Genomic DNA, 20,949 nt, shown 5'->3' on the forward strand with positions numbered 1-20,949 from the left:
TATTTGTAATAAATGGATTTTTTCAGCATTGGGGGACAGAAACAGAAAGAAAATAAAAAATGTTTGATGTAACGAATGTAACATATATCATTATATAATAAAAACAACAAAAAGAAATTTAATAATTGTAATTATGATGATTTTATATATATATATATATATATATATATATATTTATTTATTTATTTATTTATTTATTTATTTATTTATATATAATCTTTAATCTAACCTTTAACCCTACTCTAACCCATATCCTAAACGTATATTTTCTGCCCTATTTTCTGATAAAAATGGGGAAGACGGAGGCAGTTGTGCTGAGTGACATGAAAATCGAGAGAGATTCGTGTCCATGAACACGATTGAATAGAATAAAGTTTGTGACTATATCACGAAATGCCGTGAGACTGTGTGAAAAGTACAGTGGCCAAGAAGTGCAAAACAAATTAGCAAATCTGAAAACCAATTAACTAAATAAAAAACACTAACAAATCCAAAAGCAAAATAACAAATTCGAAAACACAATGACAATTCAGACAAAACGGAAAAGGTAAGTATAGTTTGTGAATGGAAACTTACCGATCATTGGACGAGACACCTGTCATTCAAGATATACAGCAAGTATGAAATCTTATAACTTTGTTTCTTGTACATGTGTAAAGTTCTTCATTTACTTTAAACTATTTTTTTGTTTCGATTAGTGCACCTTTAAATATAAGAAAAAAACAGAAGTAATTCTATTCTAGAAGTAGTTTAATTATTCGTTCTGTAGTCTACATGTAAAAGTTGTACATATTGTATCTGATATTTATTGTTTTTTGTTGTGTTTGTTGTTTGCAGGTTGAATATGCACAGCTCGGCATTGTGCAGTTGAGGTTCCTGCGTCTCCACAGTGTCTCTGTGACTCAAACCCTCACCATCTCCTGCTCCTCTGATCTCCACTTCACTCCAGGACTTTTACAATTTCGAGGAGATTCGGGAGGTGAAATCGGTTTCTCCAGTGCTGTTTACTCGAGCAGCAGTGAGGTGAGAAACAATGCATTAAATGGCTTTAAATATTTATTGATTTTAAATATTTTTTGATGTAATTAAAGCAACATACAGGAATAAGTACAGAAATAATAATTTGTATTTTTTTCTGTTTATTTAATTTCTATTTATTTTGTTTATTTACAGGTGCAGATGAAATTTTTAGGAAAAGGAGAAGAGATGAATTTGCTTCCCATCAGAGATATGCGTTTATCTGAAGGAGAACAGCAAGAAATCAGATTCAGAGCTGAACTCGGGCCTCTGTGCTTTTTATAGCGCCATCCAGAGGCAGTGATGAGACACTGCACTTCATATAAATATGAGTTTGAGGCTCATAGAAAAAACTCTTCAGTTCCAGTTCAGTTTGACTGAAATCTAAATAATATAAATGTAAATAATGTGTACTGTACATTGTATCGGTTAAAACTTGAACTGACTTTATTATACAATAATATTTTATTAATATAGTATTATTTAATTATAATAGGATATAATAATGCCATATTGAGCGCTATTTTTACAGTTAGTTTCTGGACAAAATTTGGTTTAAGAGCACAATTATTCTTTATATTATTTATTTTTGTGTGATTTCTAGCTTGTTAGTGATTAAATCAAATAAGGAAAAAAAAAATGCATAAAATACAAATAAAATACATTTTACTCAGGATTGTAGTGTGTGTTTGGTGTAATGGGGTAATACAAATTTATAATTGCAAGATTTAAAATACAAAATGAAGACAAAGATGATGTGTTTGTAATGTTATATAATTGTATAATTATAAGGTTGTATAAAATAATAATTTTACAAAATGTATGTATGTAATATTTCCCTGTCTTTGATAGTCTACATATAAATACTGAATAATTATAACAAAAATAATACCAAAATATTAATAAATATGATCACGATTATTATTAATATTATTATTATTATTATTATTATTATTATTATTATTATTATTATTATTATTATTATTATTATTGGGTTTCAAGTTCTTGGACAGCGTCAGAGTCTGTCACTGTTCAGCCAATAGCGAGAGGCCAGCGTTGACGCAAGGTGCCCTAGACCACGCCCCCTCTGACCGATTCTTCCGCATCATGAACGCGTTCGGTTTATTCTCAGGTTTATTATCAGCGTCGGAGATTCAGAGGAAAGTGAGGGATAAAGAGCTCAGGGGTGAGTGGTGAGTATTACTGCTTTAATTTTGCTGCACAAACACAAACACATACACCACACTTACTTCCTGGAGTGGGCGGTAAATACACACACACACACACACAGTTTCTCATTCAGTTCAGATTTCCAGGAGAATATTTTAATAATATGACTGTCCTTTATTTAATTCATCAGTCTAAAAGTGTCACGTGAGAGTCAACAGGAAAATCTGTTCATCTGTTAATCTATTTACCATAGATGTTCATCTATGGTAAATTCTTGATCTTAACCAGAGGATCTCTCTCTCTCTCTCTCTCTCTCTCTCTCTCTCTCTCTCAACTGTCCAGGTACAAACACTGTATGGGGCGATGAAGATGGAGAGCAGAAGAAAACGTCGAGGTTCATTTAAGGAAGTAAACATGAAGGCTGGAGACATCACCAAGACTAAAGGAGACTATCATAAGAGCAGAAATGGTGTGTGTGTGTGTGTGTGTGTGTGTGTGTGTGTGTGTGTGTGTGTGTGTGTGTGTGTTTGGACTTGTCAGGCGTGACGATTGTGTAATTCAATGTACTCTGTTAATGACACTCAATAATAGGAGCAGTGTAAGGATGACATTTATGTTTACGTCCCAGCCTCACCTTAATCCTATTCTCAGTTCCTGTTTGCCCTGCCTCTTTTCAGTCTTTGTCAACCATGACACATACTATCTAACTTGTCTTAATCTCTATCTGCCTCGGTTTGTCTTAGTTCCCTTCCATCCTCCATTGTCTCAATCTCTTTCTGACCTGCCTCGTCTCAGTCTTTACCCGGTCCCGTCTCAATCTTTACCCGGTCCTGTCTCAATCCCCACCTGCTCCACCCCATTTTTGTCTTAACCCTGCACTGTCTTCTTCCTTGCCTCAAACTGACTCTCATCTGTCACCATCCTTACCTCGTTCCTTATTTACTTTAAGATTTACTGTAACATATAAATGTTTGAATATGTGTGTGTTATTTGTGCTCTGCTCTCTGCTGTAGATGCATTTTATTCCTCATCTCTCAGTCCTCATAATGCAGCAAAGGTAAACATTTACTAGACAAGGTTAAATATTTACCCGAGGCAGCGAGGTGCCAGTAATGTCACCGTGATCACGAATGTGATGTCAAACAGTTTGGGTCACGCTACAAATACACCGACCAGGTATTACATTATGCCATTGAACATTATGAACAGTGCAGTGAATAACACTGATTATCTCCTCATCATGGCACCGGTTAGTGGGTGGGATTTATTAGACAGCACGGGAACATTTTGTTCTTAAAGTTGACATATCAGAAGCAGGAAAAATAAGGATTTAGACGAATTTGACGAGGGCTAAATTGTGATGGCTAGACGACTGGGTCAGAGCATCTCCAAAACTGGGGTGTTCCTGGTCTGCAGTGGTCAGTATCTTATCAAAAGTGTTCCAAGACAGGAACAGTGGTGGAGCTGCTGTAGCTGAAATTGCTGAAAACAAATGTTAATGCTCTTAATGCTCGAAGGGTCAGGACTGTTTTAGCAGCAAAGACAATATTAGGCTGGTGGTCATAATGTTATTCCTGATCTGTGAATATTGACGATAAACATGGTTCATCTTTTTTGCTTCAGGAAGTGTGGAGCTGGAAAGGAATACGAAAGAGAGGCTTCTGCTGAGGAAGAAAGTTGAGGTAACTCCATCGATTTTACATAAAGATGATAAACCTTACATAAAAAATTCAAAGAGATTTAGACACAGAAAGAGAGAGTGAGGAAGAAGAAGGAATGGGAAATAAAGCAATTGTAGAGGATTGAGAATGGTTGTGGAAGTGAGGAAAACTGGAATGGCTTCTGGTAGGAGTTGCTGAACAATATGCAGAAGACAAGGGGGTGATGGTACAGAAAACATGTCACTGGTAGTGATTGTGACACAGGAAGACATTAATAGGAGGCTAATTAGAAAGTTGGAGTTTTAGATGTGGTCTTTCATCCAGCCTTTTTTTTTTTTTACTTTTTTCTTTTTTTTTTTTTTTTTTTTTTACTTTTTCTATTATTTCTTAACTCAAGAGCAGAACCTCATTTAACTATATGACATGAAGTGTGATTGCAGTTGTGTCTTAGTCTGGATGTACCTGCCATGTGCTTAAGAGGTTGTGTTGAAGTTACATGTTGGGAGTGTGATCCTGATTTTGTGTGTGTAGGTGTGAAGGGGTCCATTTCCAGGAAGTTTCAAAGATCTTTTAGATCATTAAGCTGAGACTTGAGTTGGTTTGGTAGAAATGGTAGACAGGAGGTTTCTAGTGGAGAAACTGGGGTTAATAGGGGACCTAATTAAGTGAATGGAATAAAGTTGGTAAGGAAATGTGACAAGAGTTCCATTGTTTAGAACAGGAAAACTGTTATCCTTAACAGTGACAAGGAGAAGGGCTGTTGCCCATGTGATATAATGAGTGAGAGTATTTGTGAATGTGGTGGATGAAGTACACGAAGCATGTACTTGAGTAAAAGTAGAAATACACTTGGTAAAATATGACTCCATTAAAGGTAAAAGTGCTCCCACTTGAGTAAAAGTACAAAAGTATTTGCCCTCAAATCTACTTAAATATCCAAAGTACTGTGATTTATTACGACTATAATTTTCCTATTATCATTTTTATTACTCTCAGCACACTGATCTATTAATAGAGTGATATTTATGAGTTAAACACTGATTCATCATGAGCCCAAAACCTCCTTTTCAACGGCTTCAAAAAAGTTGCGCAACAAGGCCATGGGTGTTGTGGCAAGTCAGAGTCAGGAGTTTCTTCTACTATTTATTTCTCTCAAAATGTTCTGCTTGCTTGTTGAACTGATGCTGAACTGTATGTTGGTGATAATTAGATGCCACCAACCGGCAATGGTGGTTTTATCTTGAATGAGGCCTTGGGTGAACCACGCCACAACCCAACATCTCCCCCATTGATAAGTTTCAGCTGTGAAAAGCTCCTCTCTGCTTCAGCTACCACCACTGGAGGAATAAGACATATTCTCAGAGCAGTCCAGAAATTTTGAGACATGTTTGAAAGCACACTTTCATGTATAAATATTACCCTAAATGCATTTATTGCACAATTGAATTCATTGTGCACAATTTGTCAAACTCTTAGAACCAAGAACCAAACAACTCATTGTCTAATTGAAGCCATAAGATACCTACATCTAAATCCTTATGTCTTTTAAATTTGCACTAGAGATTCCCTCTTACTGAACTCAGTCCAGGATCTTTTCAGTACAATTACAGAAAACCTTTATGACATCACCTCAATCAATAATCAAATCAGTAAGTTCTGTTTAACTAAAATCCAACTAGACTAGTGAGACTGTAATTGTTTTGTTGCTACACACATTATGATAAACTACATACTATAAACTATAATGTTGTGCAGCTAAAATAAATATTCTTGCTCTATGTAAAAGCACAGCAGGCAACACAACATAACCTAAGTGATATAGAGTTATTAAAAAGATTCCATTTAATGCATTAGCCTTTACTTTCCTCATAATGAGGAATTTTTTTTGCATGTTTCCCTCTACTTCTTTCCTCTTTTTTCCCAATATGGGCTCCTGAGAGTTTTGACCTTTTTTGTCATCCATAATTTAAATTTGTATTCAACTCTCCTTTACTGACGTGACATCATCAAACCCTGCCTCGCCTTTCTGACACTTTTTTTTTTTTGGCTTGCTGCATGTTTGAGTTTTTATCCATTCATAAATAAAAGGGGAACGACTGATTTAGCAAAATGTAGCAAAATTAAATATTTGAGTCAAGTTCAGATACACGGAAGGATAAGGATGAGAAGCAGCTCTGTGAGGTGTGAAGGACAGCGGAGAATGAAGGTAAGAAGATGAAGATATCAGAAGGAAGTGTGTGAGGATGTATAGAGAACAGTTTCAGAAACATAAGCAAATGTACAGGGGGTGGAGCGAAGACACTGGCATGAAGACACTTGCTTTGTTGAGGAGGCTACATAAGTGATTCCTCCTTCTCAGTTTTAGAAGGAGGGAGAAGTTTTAACGTGCTGAATAGAGAACTATGCCCTTTCGAAATGACAAGACTGTTGACGTGGCTGTGTTGGATCACCTTCCTGACACGTGATGATAGTGGTCTAGTTCTTCTACTTCATCAAAGTAAAGTGGAGCAAAAATGAATAAAAGCACCAGAGCGGTGAGAGACCAAACTACAAGACAATCAACAAGTGTGTTTAATGTTTTTCCACAAAAGGTTTGTCTGGGTGCAGGTTTTACCTTGAACCAATCAGGGGCCACACCTGAAAGTCATGAGCTTTAAACAGGTAGAAATTGGTGTGGACTTGGATTAAAAATGTGCACCCACACTGGCCCTTTGTGGAAAAGAGTCAACACCACTGGTCTATGGCTTTGTTGCCTGTTATGTAAATCTTCTCGGAAATCAGGAGAAAGTTTAGGGTGAACAGAATTGTTTGCGTGTTGGTCTGATGTTAAGGAAACCACATCATTTGCAAAAGTTTTACGAGTGTGGAAAAAAGGAGAGAATGCGAATTTCTCTAATATTAACAAAGACACCAGGATCACATAAACAATAGCCCTTCTCTTTGTCACTCTGTAGGATCACAGTTTCTCATTCTAAACAATGGAACTCTCGATGTATTTCTTTATCAACTGCATTACATTTAATTCATTTATTCCCCTATTAACTTTAGTTTCTCCAATAGAACCGACTACAAACTTTATTCACCTTAAAAGGTAGAGAAGTGAGTTAAGGCATGCAGAAAGAGATATGAATGAGTAAAAGAGTGAACACAACAAAGAGATTGTCCATCACCAAATCATTTGGAAAAGAAAGTGTGTGTGTATGTGTGTATATGTGTGTACACACACTGTAGTTCGGTATCAGTGTCTGAATCTGTGATGTAAATCAGTTGCAAATGTTCTCATTTGGAGCCATTCACTGAAATACGACTTTCGAATTCTGCCCAGCACTTCCTGTAATTCAAGAGCACTGACAGAAATACTGTTAATACTACTATAATTACTAATACTAATAGCAATAAACTACTAAGTAAATTTGTACATATGTAAATACTGTATGTATAGGTATAGATTTATGTACTGCGTTTTGCCTGTAACTCTGGGATCTTTTAAACAAACCTTTTCTACCTCATCACTCACTAATTAAAAGTTGACCTTTCCCAGATTTTTCACAAAGTTGGTCACGAATTGATCAGAGACTTCCGTGCTGAAACATATCAAATTCAGTTTTAAATCGTATATTTGGAAGCCTCGGATTTCCATCCCTCATTTATACCGTGCCATTTTTTTATACAGTCTGTTACCCATAACACACTGCATGCAGTGATTCATTTGGGTCTGATTGCAGTGGAAAGTTGATGGTGAAACAGGAAGTTCTATCAGAAAGATCATAAGTTACTTCAGAAATAGACAGGAAACAGTCTCGCAACACCTTTGTTAATCATGCTGTATGATGGGGTCACAATGGGGTCCGAGGTTACAGTAGGTACATGCCTTTACTGAAACTCTCACAGTGTAACTACAAAGAATTACTCCTGATTCAATACAGTGTATTATTTTGACATAAATTAATTGGTACGAAATCCAATAATTAACATAAATTGAATTGTTTGCAGAAGTGTACATAGAATTTGTGTGTGAGGGTTTAGAGACAAGACAGTGTCTGTATATCTGTATATCAAATTAAAGAGGCAGGGTACAACTGAAAGATCATGGTTTGGAATGGACACTTAGACAAAACTTATTATTATTGTTCCTATTCCAGACTTTTTTTTTTTTATGAAGAATAAAAATGGAATATAGGAATAAAATAGAATTTATATCACAATGAAATAGAAACAAATCAATAGAAATATACTATGGTTGCAATAATAGAAATAGAAATTAAATAGTATAGCTGCATTTAAATCCATGTATGTTATTAATACATAATACACCCAAGATGATGTTATTATTATTATTATTATTATTATTATTACTAAATTGTAATTGTATAGTGAATTGTAAAGTGTTGCATTGTGTTTAAAGCTGCATTTTGTTTGTTTGTTTGTTTTAGACATTTTTATAGAAAGAGAAACTTTTTATAGTCAAATATTTTACAATTTCTATTGTATTATAGTATCCCTGGTGGTCTAGTGTTTAGGATGCGGCGCTCTCACCGATGCGGCCCGGGTTCGATCCCCGGTCAGGAAACCAACACCAGCCATTAGGGTTGCACAAGCCTTAGTGCCGGTCCCAAGCCCGGATAAATGGGGAGGGTTGTGTTAGGAAGGGCATCCAGCGTGAAAACATGTGCCAAATCAAACATGCGGATGATCCGCTGTGGCGACCCCTAATGGGAGAAGCCGAAAGAAAGCTATTGTATTATAGTAAAAAAAGAATACAATATTTTCATAATAGCACTGATTCATTTTGTTGTATTTTCACTGCAGCAGCTGCAAGTGGACTTGATGCGGCACTTTGACTCTCAGCTGAATGAGTTTGTCGACTCTCTGGTGGACGAAGCCCACAGTCCGGGTTCTTCTTCTCTGCACTCTTCCACTCAGCCTCTTCCAGACAAAGAGAGAACCAAGAACCTCGGGTACTTGAGTTAAACATCGACGTTTAAACATCACGTAAAGTGTTCGGGGGTGATTTTGAGTTTGCAGGATTTGGTTTAAGTTTAATACAAATCAGCTGGATAATATCTATAATGCACAATTTATTTAAATAATATTTATTAATATTTCCTTAACTGGGCATTACTACATTCACACTCAAACTTTAAACCACGGCACTGTTGAATCCTTGATTGGCTGATAGCTCTAAGTGGATGTGTGCATTTAATTAAGCATGTTTCTGATTTCTGATTTAGCTTGGAGCTGAAATGCACATTATACTGGATAATGGCAAAAAAATTTATGTACATTAAAGATGTTATTTGAGATAATGTTGATCATTAGTTAACCATAGCAACCAAATGTTCATTTGAGAGAATGTCTCCAGTGCTGATGATAATGCTGATGCTGATGCTGATGGTTGTGCATGACAAACTCTGTGTAAGAGAAAGAATGCCACTAAAGTAATGTAGTGTGATGTTCTTTACCTCCATTCTCTCTCTCTCTCTCCCTCTCAACCTCCCTGCCTCCCTCCCTCCCTCCCTCTCTTTCTTTAGGTCTTCTCAAGGTCAGAGTAAACAGTTTGTCATCCGTCGCTCTCTATTAGAGTAAGTAAGGTTTTTATAACGTTTTTCTGCAGCTCAGAGATCAGATAAAGCAGACATCAGACGTTACAGACAGACAGACAGACAGACAGACAGACAGACAGACAGACAGACAGACAGACAGACAGACAGACAGACTGACTGACTGACTGACTGACTGACTGACTGACTGACAGATACATACATACATACATACACACACATACATACATACATACATACATACATACATACATACACACATACACACACACACATACATACATACATACACACACACACATACATACATACATACACACACATACATACATACATACATACATACATACATACATACATACATACATACATACACACACATACATACATACATACATACATACATACTTTAATCATTCCAATTGGAAGTTTACAGCTTTCAGCAGTATCCACAAACATAGGCAATAAGGCATGCAATAAATATTACAAAATACTAAAAAGTATGTTCAAGAAAAGAGTCTAATATAATAAAATGCAATCTAATAATTGTAACAATAATAATAAAAACTTAAAGTTGAATGATAAAAGATAAGTTTAATATTATTACTGGAGTTTGTTTGGTTTTGCAAACCACATTTTAAATGCATATTTTTTAATATACACTTTATATATATTTATATATTTTTGATTTCTACAGTGAGCTCTTTGAAGTGAATCACATCCGTACCATCTATCACATGTTCATCGCCCTGCTCATCCTCTTCATCCTCAGTACATTAGTCGTAGACTTCATCGACGAGGGGCGGTGAGTTTTATTCTCATTAATTATCGTTTGTAACCAGTTGACCATGAGTTTCAGTTCTTACTCGTCATCGCTCTCTCTGCAGGTTGGTGCTGGATTTTGATTTGCTGGTGTTTGCGTTCGGTCAGTTTCCCCTCGTCGTGGTCTCGTGGCTCTGTATGTTTGTTTCAGCGCTCGTTGTTCCATTTGTGCTTCTTCGTTGGTGGGCTGGTGTGTATTCTTCATCCCACCATCAAACCATCTACACGCTTATCGCCCTAATGCTCCTGATGCTGTACCAAAGCCTCGGACTCGGCTTCCTGCCCACTTACATTGTACTGAAAAATAACCTTCCTCCCGCCTCCTGCTTCATCCTCATCCTCGAGCAGGTACTGAACTTTAATCTTTACATTTAGAACACATTTTCAGAAGAATGTCTGCTTTTTCCTCAGCCTGAATCCTCTTTAACTTCATTTTTTTATTCTTGTACTGAAGCGCCTCCTCATTTATGCTTTTTACTAACTTCATTTTCACTCTAAACTAAAAAAAAAATTACCCTCATAGTACCGAATATTTAATTTGTTTATTTGTTGATCTTGAATTTGTTACATTAATATTTAGATTCTCTCCCTTCACTGTAATTCAGTTTTAATTGTGTAGCAGAAATATAAGAGGCACTGGACAGAATAGGTTTTTTTATTTTCAAATCGACAATTAAGGTCAGAAACAAGGACAAAAATTTTTATTTCAGGACAGAACTGAAAGAAGAACTTGAGACAAAAAGCAGCAATGAGCCAAAATGTTCAAAGATCATGACCCTTTAAACAATGGACTCAACTGTATAAATAGATTTAGGAAATCTCTGGTAATTTTCCAGAGATTTTACATGGGAACATCATTTTGGGGAATTATGTAAATTTTCCAAGTTAGAAACCTAACAAGAATTAATGGGAATGTATGTGAATTCATAGAAATTAATGGGAATTAATTAGAAATTTGGGGAAATTAATATAAACTGTATCGTATATATGTATCATTTTGATTGGTCATAAGCTAAAATGCATGCAAGATTTAAAAAAAATAGCATTTTTGACTTTGATTTATTTGTTAGTATAATTTTGTTGCACAATAGCTTACACACAAGGAAATTTTACACATAAATGAATGTAATATTTATATAATTTACATAAATACTCACCAAGTCATCATTATTTTTGGGTGCAGGATGAAACAAATGATGTGTGATATGTTATGAAGGAATGCACAGTGCATGTAGGGGTTGTGGCCTCAGTAGCCCTGCAGTATGTGTGCTGTGTATGTGATTGATGAATGTGCAGCATAGAAATTGCATTAAAGTTCCCTGTTATAGAATAACCTGCAATTTGGTAAATCCCCAGTTTATTCTCATTCCTGGAATTTTACAACCCTCAACTCCTCCTCATACTAAAATTCCAGTTTTTTTTCCTTGTTCTCGATCAGAGACATGAATACACCACATATGTAGTGTGTGTATTGTTTTAATAGATTCAGGATATATTTAAAGGTGGATGTTTGCTTTTCAGGTGCGTCTGATGATGAAGGTTCATTCGTTTATTCGGGAGAACGTGCCACGGCTGTGGTCCTCGGGCAAAGAGGGCTCAGGTGAGGACCGAAGTTATGGCACATTTTGGATCCAGATGTTGATTTACTGTTTACTGATGCATTCTGTGTGATTTGCTCAGCTTCAGTAGCAGTGCCTCAACTGAACTCGTACCTTTACTTCCTGTTTGCACCCACTCTGATCTACAGAGACCGATATCCAAGGCAAGCCCTATGTGCTTACAGACACACACACATACACACACACACACACACACACACACACACACACACACACACACACACACACACACACACTCATTTCTTTCTGTTCTGTGGTTTGACTGTTCATTGTTGTTTGTATTTCTATTTTTAGAAATCCGTGTGTTCGCTGGAGTTACGTAGCCACCAAGTTATTACAGGTAGGTGCTGATGGTGTGTGAGTGTGTGAGTGTGTGAGTGTGTGAGTGTGTGAGTGTGTGAGTGTGTGAGTGTGTGAGTGTGTGTGTGAGTGTGTGAGTGTGTGTGTGTGTGTGTGTGTGTTTTGACCCTAACCTTCAACACTGTGTGATTGTTGTTGCAGGTGTTGGGCTGTTTGTTCTACGCCTATTACGTGTTTGTGCGTCTCTGCATCCCTCAATTTCGCAGTGTGAGCTTGCAGCTGTTCGACCTTCGAGTGATGGTGCTCTGTATCTTCAGCTCCATCCTGCCAGGTACCCACTGATCATGTACTGTGTGTGGATGTGTTGAATCTGTGTGTCGTTACCCTAGAAGATAATTAGTAAATGGTATTATTTGGGATATAAATACATGTGCTTGTTTATGTTTATGGTCAAATGGTTATGTTTGTGTGTGTGTGTGTGTGTGTGTGTGTGTGTGTGTGTGTGTGTGTGTGTGTGTGTGTGTGTGTGTGTGTGTGTGTGTGTGTGTTCATGCAGGAGCACTGATTCTCTTTTTGGCCTTCTTTGCCTTTCTGCACTGCTGGCTAAATGCTTTTGCTGAAATGCTGCGGTTTGGGGACAGAATGTTTTATAGGGTCAGAAAACAACTTCTACACTCCTTCACACACCATTACAGACCATTAAACTCCTTTACATGTCAACACAGACCATTACACATCATTACAAACCCTTAAACAATTTTGAACAAAGTTCACAGCTTTACAGATCATTATACCTCTTTACATTTCAGTACAAACCTTCACAGACCATAAGACACCTTTTACAAACCAGTACAGGCCATTACACCTGTTTACAAACCATCTTTTTTTAATATTACCGTTACACAACTTTATGAACCAGTACACACCTTTACAATCCAGTGCACATCTTTACAAACCAGTACACTCCTTTAAAAAACATTACACACCCTTAGAAATCATTACACAGCTTTAGAAAACATTTTACAACTTTACAAACCAATACAGACCTTTACAATTCAGTATACACCTTTACAATCCAGTACACATCTTTATAAACCAGTACACACCTTTACAAACCATAACACACCTTTACAAACCAGAACACTCCTTTACAAACCATTACTCACCTTCCCAAACCATTACACACCTTTACAAACCATTACACACCTTTACAAACCGTTATAGACCTTTACTATCTAGTTTACACATTTACAAACCATTACACACCTTCCCAAACCAGTACACACCTTTACAAACCATTACACACCTTTACAAACCGTTATAGACCTTTACTATCTAGTTTACACATTTACAAACCATTACACACCTTCCCAAACCAGTACACACCTTTACAAACCATTACACACCTTTACAAACCGTTATAGACCTTTACTATCTAGTTTACACATTTACAAACCATTACACACCTTCCCAAACCAGTACACACCTTTACAAACCATTACACACCTTTACAAACCGTTATAGACCTTTACTATCTAGTTTACACATTTACAAACCATTACACACCTTTACAAACCAGTACACACCTTTACAAACCATTACACACCTTTACAAACCAGTACACACCTTTACATACCAGTAAATACCTTTACAAACCATGACAGACCATTACACGTGTTAATAGACCATTATACACCGTTACAGATCATTATAAACCATTACAACCTGTAGATTCCATTGTAGACAATTGCAAGGTAATACAGCCCAGAAGAAAGTGTATAGCGAATACAGACTATTATAAAACACTAGAATGAATCTCTAAATGAACATTTCTTACCCTTACTGACGTCATTATAAACTTTTATAAGCCTGCATGTGCCATTATAAACTTTACTTTTGAAGTGTTTATAAATAAGTGTTGATTTTCATCTATTAATAATGAATTATTACTGGTTAATCTGTATGAAACTACAGGATTGGTGGAATTCAACGTCTTTCGCGAACTATTACCGCACATGGAACGTGGTAGTGCACGACTGGCTATATTACTACGTCTATCGGGACTTCCTGTGGGTGAGTTCCATCATAAAACTATAGCAGAATACATATTAAATATATATTATATTCATTATTCTGCAACCTTTATTCTGCTTCACCTCCACAGATGACGCAGAAACGTTTCCGAGCGGCCGCCATGTTTGTTGTTTTCACCGTCTCTGCTGTGGTTCATGAATACGTCCTGGCCGTGTGTTTCGGGTTCTTCTATCCCGTCCTCTTCTGCCTCTTCATGTGCTTTGGAAGTGAGAACCTTTACTATATTTTATAAGGGTTTTTTTTGTTTTATTTAATAGGTGTATGTATGACTTGAACAGTGCCCCTGATGAGCCTGAGGGTTGTTTTTGATCCCCTGATGTTTCGGATTGTGTCCTTAGTGATGTTTAACTTCATCCTGCACGATCGGAGGACAGGGCCTGTGTGGAACATCATCGTGTGGACTGCTTTGTTTCTCGGTTTAGCTGTTTTGCTGTGTCTTTACTCTCAGGAGTGGTACGCTCAGAAATACTGCCCTCTACTGGAGGTAAACACTACAACACCCTGCACTGCCTTTAATAATGATGACTGATATCTTCTTTGTCTTCTTTGTCTTTGTAAAGTTTTAAAAGATCTTAAATTGATTTTTTGTTATTTCTAGCCTTCTTTGCTCGATTTGCTGAAGCCACGATCGTGGACCTGCTACATCCAGAACGTCCAAGCTGCCAGAGACCTATAATCTTAATTGAATTAGTTAAATTTTTTTTTTTACTCTTGACTCTTTCTGCATTTTTTGCACTAAAATCACAAGCACATTTTGTGACAATCGTAGAAGATGAATTTTAACTTTTTTACATATAAACATTTATACAGAATTGGTATCTGCCTGATGTCCATTTCAGTGCGTTTTGTACTGGTATTTTGGGTAATATTTTGAAGTCGTGTTTCATAAAGTGTGTTTTTAATCCAGTTACTGTATTCAGGCTAGAATATTTGTTTCTGAACCGTTCTCATGGGGGTTTTACAAAAAGCAAAACCCAGTGATTGAACCCTTTAAAAGGGTTCCTGAAGTAATTGAGAGTAAACTCCTTGAAAAATCGTGTTGCACATGAAGAGAAAAGGCAGAGGAGTTAATGGCCCTCATGATCTTAATATGGACTTGGAGTGAGTTTCAAATGCAGGAATAAAGCAGACATGCAATTCCATCAGAAATCAAGGTCATGAACGTGTAGAATTTATAATATGGCAGATCTGTAAAGGACCTGCAGCTGATTTATTTGGTTATTATTAAAGGCCTGTGGATGATTTAACACTTTAATTATATAAGAAGGACTAAACCTTTGCTCAGGGTTCTTAAGGAGGGTCTTCAATTAGGGGGCCAAGCATTAAATGTGTGCAGATTCCCTATTTTTTGTACGTCCTTTTCTTAGTAATTTTTCTTCTTCCTCATCTTTTGGCTCGGTAGCCCACAGGTAAAATGTGTAAGTAGTTTTATTTTCAGTGCACTTCCTGCTTCTTCCTGGAATATGAATGAAAAAGAAGCGTTTCTTTTTATTTGAGTTTGACATTTTGTGTAAATGATGAACATGGACATGAACAAGAAACTTTTCAGAACATAGAACATCAACAGAAACGATATTTTATTCAAAAAAAAAAAAATAACAGGCCAAGGTTTTGTTGTGTTGTATGTTCCTTTCATTAATAATGATATCTGTAGCACTCAGCGATCCACTTCTATCCCGCGCTTCAGACATTGTGCCTCGGTGTGCTCTTGTAGTTCCCGCTCATGAACCACCTGAGAGTTCGCTTCCGACTTTGTGCCTGTAAACCGTTTTATTTCATTTTGGTTGCCATTATTGCTTTTGTCCATAAACATGTTTGTCTGTTTTTAGTACTTAAATTTTTTTTATCCCCGGTTAGGGACCCGACCCCAGCCATTAGGGTTGCACAAGCCTTAGTGCCGGTCCCAAGCCTGGATAAATGGGGAGGTTTGCGTTAGGAAGGGCATCCAGCATAAAACATGTGCCAAATTAAACATGCAGAGGATCCGACAGGTTTAGCAATTCACAATTATATATATATATTTTTAAAAGGTTGCCTATTTCTCCCACATATTTTGTTCAATTGTCACCATATTATTCTCTAAGGGGTCAATCAGTTGGACAAAGCAAAGCCCCCAAACAGAAAGAGATGCTGTATCAGCAACTTTTTGTCAAAGCACCTACTGGTCAGAAGTTGCAATAACATCCATAAACAATGATACATCCCACTACCAATAGAGCTCCTTCTCCTCCTCCTCCTTCTAACTGTTGACCAGTTGTCCATCTAGACCTTTCCTGTTACAAAAACATACACATCATGAGTGAAACTACAGATCATACTTGAATGTATTTGGACAATTATACCGCTTTGATTTGCTACCATTGCAAGGCAACAATTGGTGCTTGGTTTTAATTGGATGTATTGTTATTTAATGTTACACTGAAGGGTTTTATTTATCAAGATGCAGAATGATTAGGGGAACTATGCTGTTATAATAAATATGCACAGATACGTTATCTTACATTTGATAAATAAATACAACTATTATTAAAACGTTTAATGAACAGCAAGGCTGCAATATCTGTGATCTGTACGTAAACTGTAAGTTTCTACACAAAAAATCATTTGTATTTACAAAAATATTGTACCTTGTTCATCGTTCGAATGCTACTTTGGAAAAGAAATATTGTTGTTGCTTTTTTAATGCTAAATGAAATTAGAATTTTGTGGGGGGGGGACATGAAGAAATTTATTTTAACTGTCAGTGTTTTATATAAAGTTTGTACACTGTTGTATCAGTCAATTCTATCAGTCAGTGACTGTAATGGGCAGAAATGTCAGGAATTAAATTAGATGTTTCATTTCGTGGTCAACATTGTCTGCAATAAAACTGTAACACTCATGAATCCCATTTTGATGTATTACATTCTTCTTCTTCTTTCGGCTGCTTCCATTAGGGGTCGCCACAGCGGATCATCCGTCTCCATACCCCCCTGCCCTCTACATCTGCCTCTTTCACACCAACTTCCTTCATGTCTTCCCTCACCACATCCATAAACCTCCTCCTTGGTTTCACTTTTTTCCTCCCTCCTGGTGGCTCCATCCTCAGCATTCTCCTACTGATATACCCCATGTCCCTCCTCTGCACATGTCCAAAACATCCTAATCGCACCTCCCTTACTTCGTCTCCAAAACGTCCTACATGCGCTGTCCCTCTAATAAACTCATTTCTAATCCTGTCCATCGTCGTCACTCCCAACAAAAACCTCAACATCTTCAGCTCTGCTCCCTCCAGCTCCACCTCCTGTCTTTTACTCAATGCTACTGTCTCTAAACCATACAACATCGCAGGTCTAACCAATTTTGATTTATTGTATACTTTATGTACAAACCCGACTCCAAAAAAGTTGGGAGACTAGAAATTGTGAATAAAAAAGGAATGCAATAATTTACAAATCTTATAAACTTATTTTATTCACAATAGAATATAGATAAAATGTCAAATCTTGAAAATGAGACATTTTGAAATGTCATGCCAAATATTGGCTCATTTTGGATTTCATGAGCGCTACACATTTCAAAAAAGTTGGGACAGGTAGCAATAAGAGGCCGGAAAAGTTAAATGTACATATAGGGAACAGCTGGAGGGCCAATCTGCAACTTATTAGGTCAATTGGCAACATGATTGGATATAAAAAGAGCCTCGCAGAGTGGCAGTGTCTCTCAGACGTCAATATGGGCAGAGGATCACCAATTCCCCAATGCTGCAGCAAAAAGTAGTGGAGCAATATCAGAAAGGAGGTACTCAGAAAAAAACTGCAAAGAAGTTGAAGTTATCATCATCTACAGTGCATAATATCATCCAAAGATTCAGAGAATCTGCAACAATCTCTGTGCATAAGGGTCAAGGCCGGAAGACCATACTGGATGCCCCTGATCTTCGGGCCCTTAGACGGCACTGCATCACATACAGGAATGCTACTGTAATGGAAATCACAACATGGGCTCAGGAATACTTCCAGAAAACATTGTCGGTGAACACAATCCACTGTGCCATTCGCCGTTGCCGGCTAAAACTCTATAGGCCAAAAAAGAAGCCAGATCTAAACATGATCCAGAAGCACAGGCGTTTTCTCTGGGCCAGGGGTCATTTAAAATGGACTGTGGCAAAGTGGAAAACTGTTCTGTGGGCAGACAAATCAAAATTTGAAGTTCTTTTTGGAAAACTGGGACGCCATGTTATCTGGACTAAAGAGGATAAGGACAACCCAAGTTGTTATCAGCGCTCAGTTCAGAAGAACAGATCTCTGATGGTATGGGGTTGCATGAGTGCGTGTGGCATGGGCAGCTTACACATCTGGAAAGGCACCATCAATGCTGAAAGTTCTAGAACAACATATGCTCCCATCCAGACGTCGTCTCTTTCAGGGAAGACCTTGCATTTTCCAACATGACAATGCCAGACCACATACTGCATCAATTACAACATCATGGCTGTGTAGAAGAAGGATCCGAGTACTGAAATGGCCAGCCTGCAGTCCAGATCTTTTGCCCATAGAAAACATTTGGCGCATCATTAAGAGGAAGATGTGACAAAGAAGACCTAAGACAGTTGAGCAACTAGAAGCCTGTATTAGACAAGAATGGGACAATGTTCCTATTCCTAAACTTGAGCAACTTGTCTCCTCAGTCCCCAGAGGTTTGCAGACTTTTTATAAAAAGAAGATGGGATGCCACACAGTGGTAAATATGATCTTGTCCCAACTTTTTTGAGATGTGTTGATGCCATGAAATTAAAAATCAACGTATTTTTTCCTTAAAATGATACATTTTCTCAGTTTAAACATTTCATGTCATTTATGTTGTATTCTGTATAAAATATTGAAATCTGAAACTTCCACATCATTGCATTGGTTTTTATTCACAATTTGTATTGTCCCAACTTTTTTATTTAATCGGATTTGTATATTATATGCACATCTGTGCACTTCTCCTTTAACTTCTTGTAGCTTCTGCATCCGATTTAAAACACTGATGATCTACAAAACCAGAAACCAGACCAGCAAACCTCTACCTCACAGCCCTTATCTCACTTATCGCATTGAATCCTCCACCACTGCTTCACACATCCCTCCATCCTCTCCCACATATCTACATACATCCATATCTTCTTTTCTTTCTTTTTGAATTGCCAGTTTGCACTCTGGTTTTCATGTTGCATCACTTGCAACATTGTATTTATTTATTTACGTTATATTTATTTCATTATATTCTGATTTTCTTTCTCCCCTACTACTGTTTGTGTAACCTGCTGCTGCTGTAACGCAATAATTTCCCTCACTGGATTAATAAAGCATATCTAAGGTTATGTCTAAGTCTAATCAGAGCATCACTACAGTTCCATCATCTACAAAACTTGACCAGGTTCAAGGTCTCCAACAAAGTGCTGAGAGATTTTTACACTGGGATTGGGAAGAGTCTTCTTACAGAGAGCATCATATCCTGGTTTATAGGTACACTGAAAAAGTCCAGGACTGAAAGGTTTAAAAGAAATCCTCCAACATTGACCAACTCAAACACGAAAATCTAGTTCTAATGAAATTACGGCATAAAACAGGAGCTTTGAGGATGGATTTGGACTGGATTTGGAGTGCTACACTGACTCAGAACTACAGTTTGCATTTGATCGCCATCACTGCACACCTCAACTTCGCAAGATGTTCATGCAGGGTTCAGGGAAACATGGTGTAATCTTTGTCTTTTTAAACTCAGTTTGAAGGTTTTGACATTTATCTAGAAATCGTTGCCTTTTCCTTTGCTTATCTACCACAAGGTCATGTGGCAACAACACACTGATTTTAGACCGAATTCCTTTGAATGAACTTTTCGGATATTTTAAAAAACAAAAGTTCCATAACACGTGGAGGAACAAATGGAGTCGTGGCATTACCACTGATATCCAAATATTTTGGAAGAGAAGCAGCCTTACATTGAGATCATTTGTATGATTTCCTCTCTACATCAAGACACACCACTGAAACTGAAGTAAAACTGACAGCATCAAAGTGTGGTTGGAGATCTTCATAAGGTGTAAAGGTGGAGCTCATTTGCATATAGAGTTGGATGCCATGGTTCATGTATCATAACGTGGTATTAGTATTATTATTATTATAGCATTATTAGCATTATTATTAATAGTAGTAGTATCAGTATTAGTATAGTATATTGCGTCACTGTTCGTTGTTCTTCACTGGTCTCATTTTCTGTTGCATGAAACAGAAAACGTATCAACTCGATCTTGAAAAGTGGGCGTGTTCCGGAGTGATGACGTCACCACGCAGCTCCGTTCTAAACCCAGACTCGCTAGCTACACAGTCAGCCTCTGTAGTGATCCAATTGATTCACTGAATCGATTCTTCTAAATTATTATTTTGTGAATCGAATGTGGACTGATTTGGATCACAGTTCAGATGGTTAAGATCCAAACCGGAAAAAAAGAGTTTGTTTTGCCTACTGAGAAAAGCAGGGAGGAAATAGATATTTTTGCTAAGTTACTGTTGTTTATTATTGCAAAAAATTAAAAAAATAAATACTAATTAAGTATTGAGGCTGAATTGTAATTATATCAATTGTGGGCCATAACAAAGAAAATTAGGAGCAATTCTTATTAGTTTTCTGTTTTGTCTCGTGCAGGAGATCATGTAGAGGATTCTGTACATTAATAAT

General features: G+C 37.0%; 2 protein-coding genes and 1 long non-coding RNA gene across 4 annotated transcripts in view; 2 read left to right on the plus strand and 1 right to left on the minus strand.

The window, feature by feature from the left end:
- LOC310732958 (uncharacterized protein) overlaps nucleotides 1–1,571 on the plus strand; it is a 35,650-nt gene extending 34,079 nt beyond the window's left edge. Inside the window, exons 65-66 of the mRNA XM_083553734.1 lie at nucleotides 838–1,023; nucleotides 1,174–1,571. Of these exons, the coding sequence (XP_083409860.1) occupies nucleotides 838–1,023; nucleotides 1,174–1,302 (315 nt within the window). The 3' untranslated portion in view covers nucleotides 1,303–1,571. The remainder of the gene's footprint in view (nucleotides 1–837; nucleotides 1,024–1,173) is intronic.
- Nucleotides 1,572–2,074: 503 nt separating this feature from the next.
- soat1 (sterol O-acyltransferase 1) lies at nucleotides 2,075–17,127 on the plus strand. Of its 2 annotated transcripts, none has more exons than XM_083555232.1 (16): nucleotides 2,075–2,210; nucleotides 2,530–2,656; nucleotides 3,811–3,869; nucleotides 8,658–8,806; nucleotides 9,380–9,430; nucleotides 10,107–10,214; nucleotides 10,297–10,579; nucleotides 11,753–11,831; nucleotides 11,912–11,993; nucleotides 12,145–12,190; nucleotides 12,352–12,481; nucleotides 12,707–12,804; nucleotides 14,125–14,223; nucleotides 14,315–14,450; nucleotides 14,583–14,728; nucleotides 14,843–17,127. In XM_083555232.1, exons 2-16 carry the CDS (start codon nucleotides 2,551–2,553, stop codon nucleotides 14,918–14,920), a joined length of 1,650 nt encoding a protein of 549 aa, XP_083411358.1. In that variant the 5' UTR covers nucleotides 2,075–2,210; nucleotides 2,530–2,550; the 3' UTR covers nucleotides 14,921–17,127. The 2 variants fall into 2 exon arrangements, with proteins under 2 accessions (XP_083411358.1, XP_083411359.1); XM_083555233.1 differs by having other exon boundaries at nucleotides 2,084–2,203.
- Nucleotides 16,966–20,949, minus strand: part of LOC310733826 — a 103,741-nt gene continuing 99,757 nt past the window's right edge. The window contains exon 2 of the long non-coding RNA XR_014535890.1: nucleotides 16,966–17,544. This is a non-coding gene — a long non-coding RNA (uncharacterized lncRNA). The remainder of the gene's footprint in view (nucleotides 17,545–20,949) is intronic.

This window comes from Silurus aristotelis (assembly GCF_946808225.1).
Source record: "Silurus aristotelis genome assembly, chromosome: 11".
NCBI lineage: Eukaryota > Metazoa > Chordata > Actinopteri > Siluriformes > Siluridae > Silurus > Silurus aristotelis.

Excerpts from the sequence above, each read along its gene's own strand:
- soat1 (XM_083555232.1), top strand. The coding sequence starts at position 2,551 with ATGAAGATGGAGAGCAGAAGAAAACGTCGAGGTTCATTTAAGGAAGTA. Across the intron at positions 12,191-12,351 it reads TAGCCACCAAGTTATTACAG|GTGTTGGGCTGTTTGTTCTA; the intron begins GTAGGTGCTGAT and ends TTGTTGTTGCAG. Across the intron at positions 14,729-14,842 it reads AATACTGCCCTCTACTGGAG|CCTTCTTTGCTCGATTTGCT; the intron begins GTAAACACTACA and ends TGTTATTTCTAG.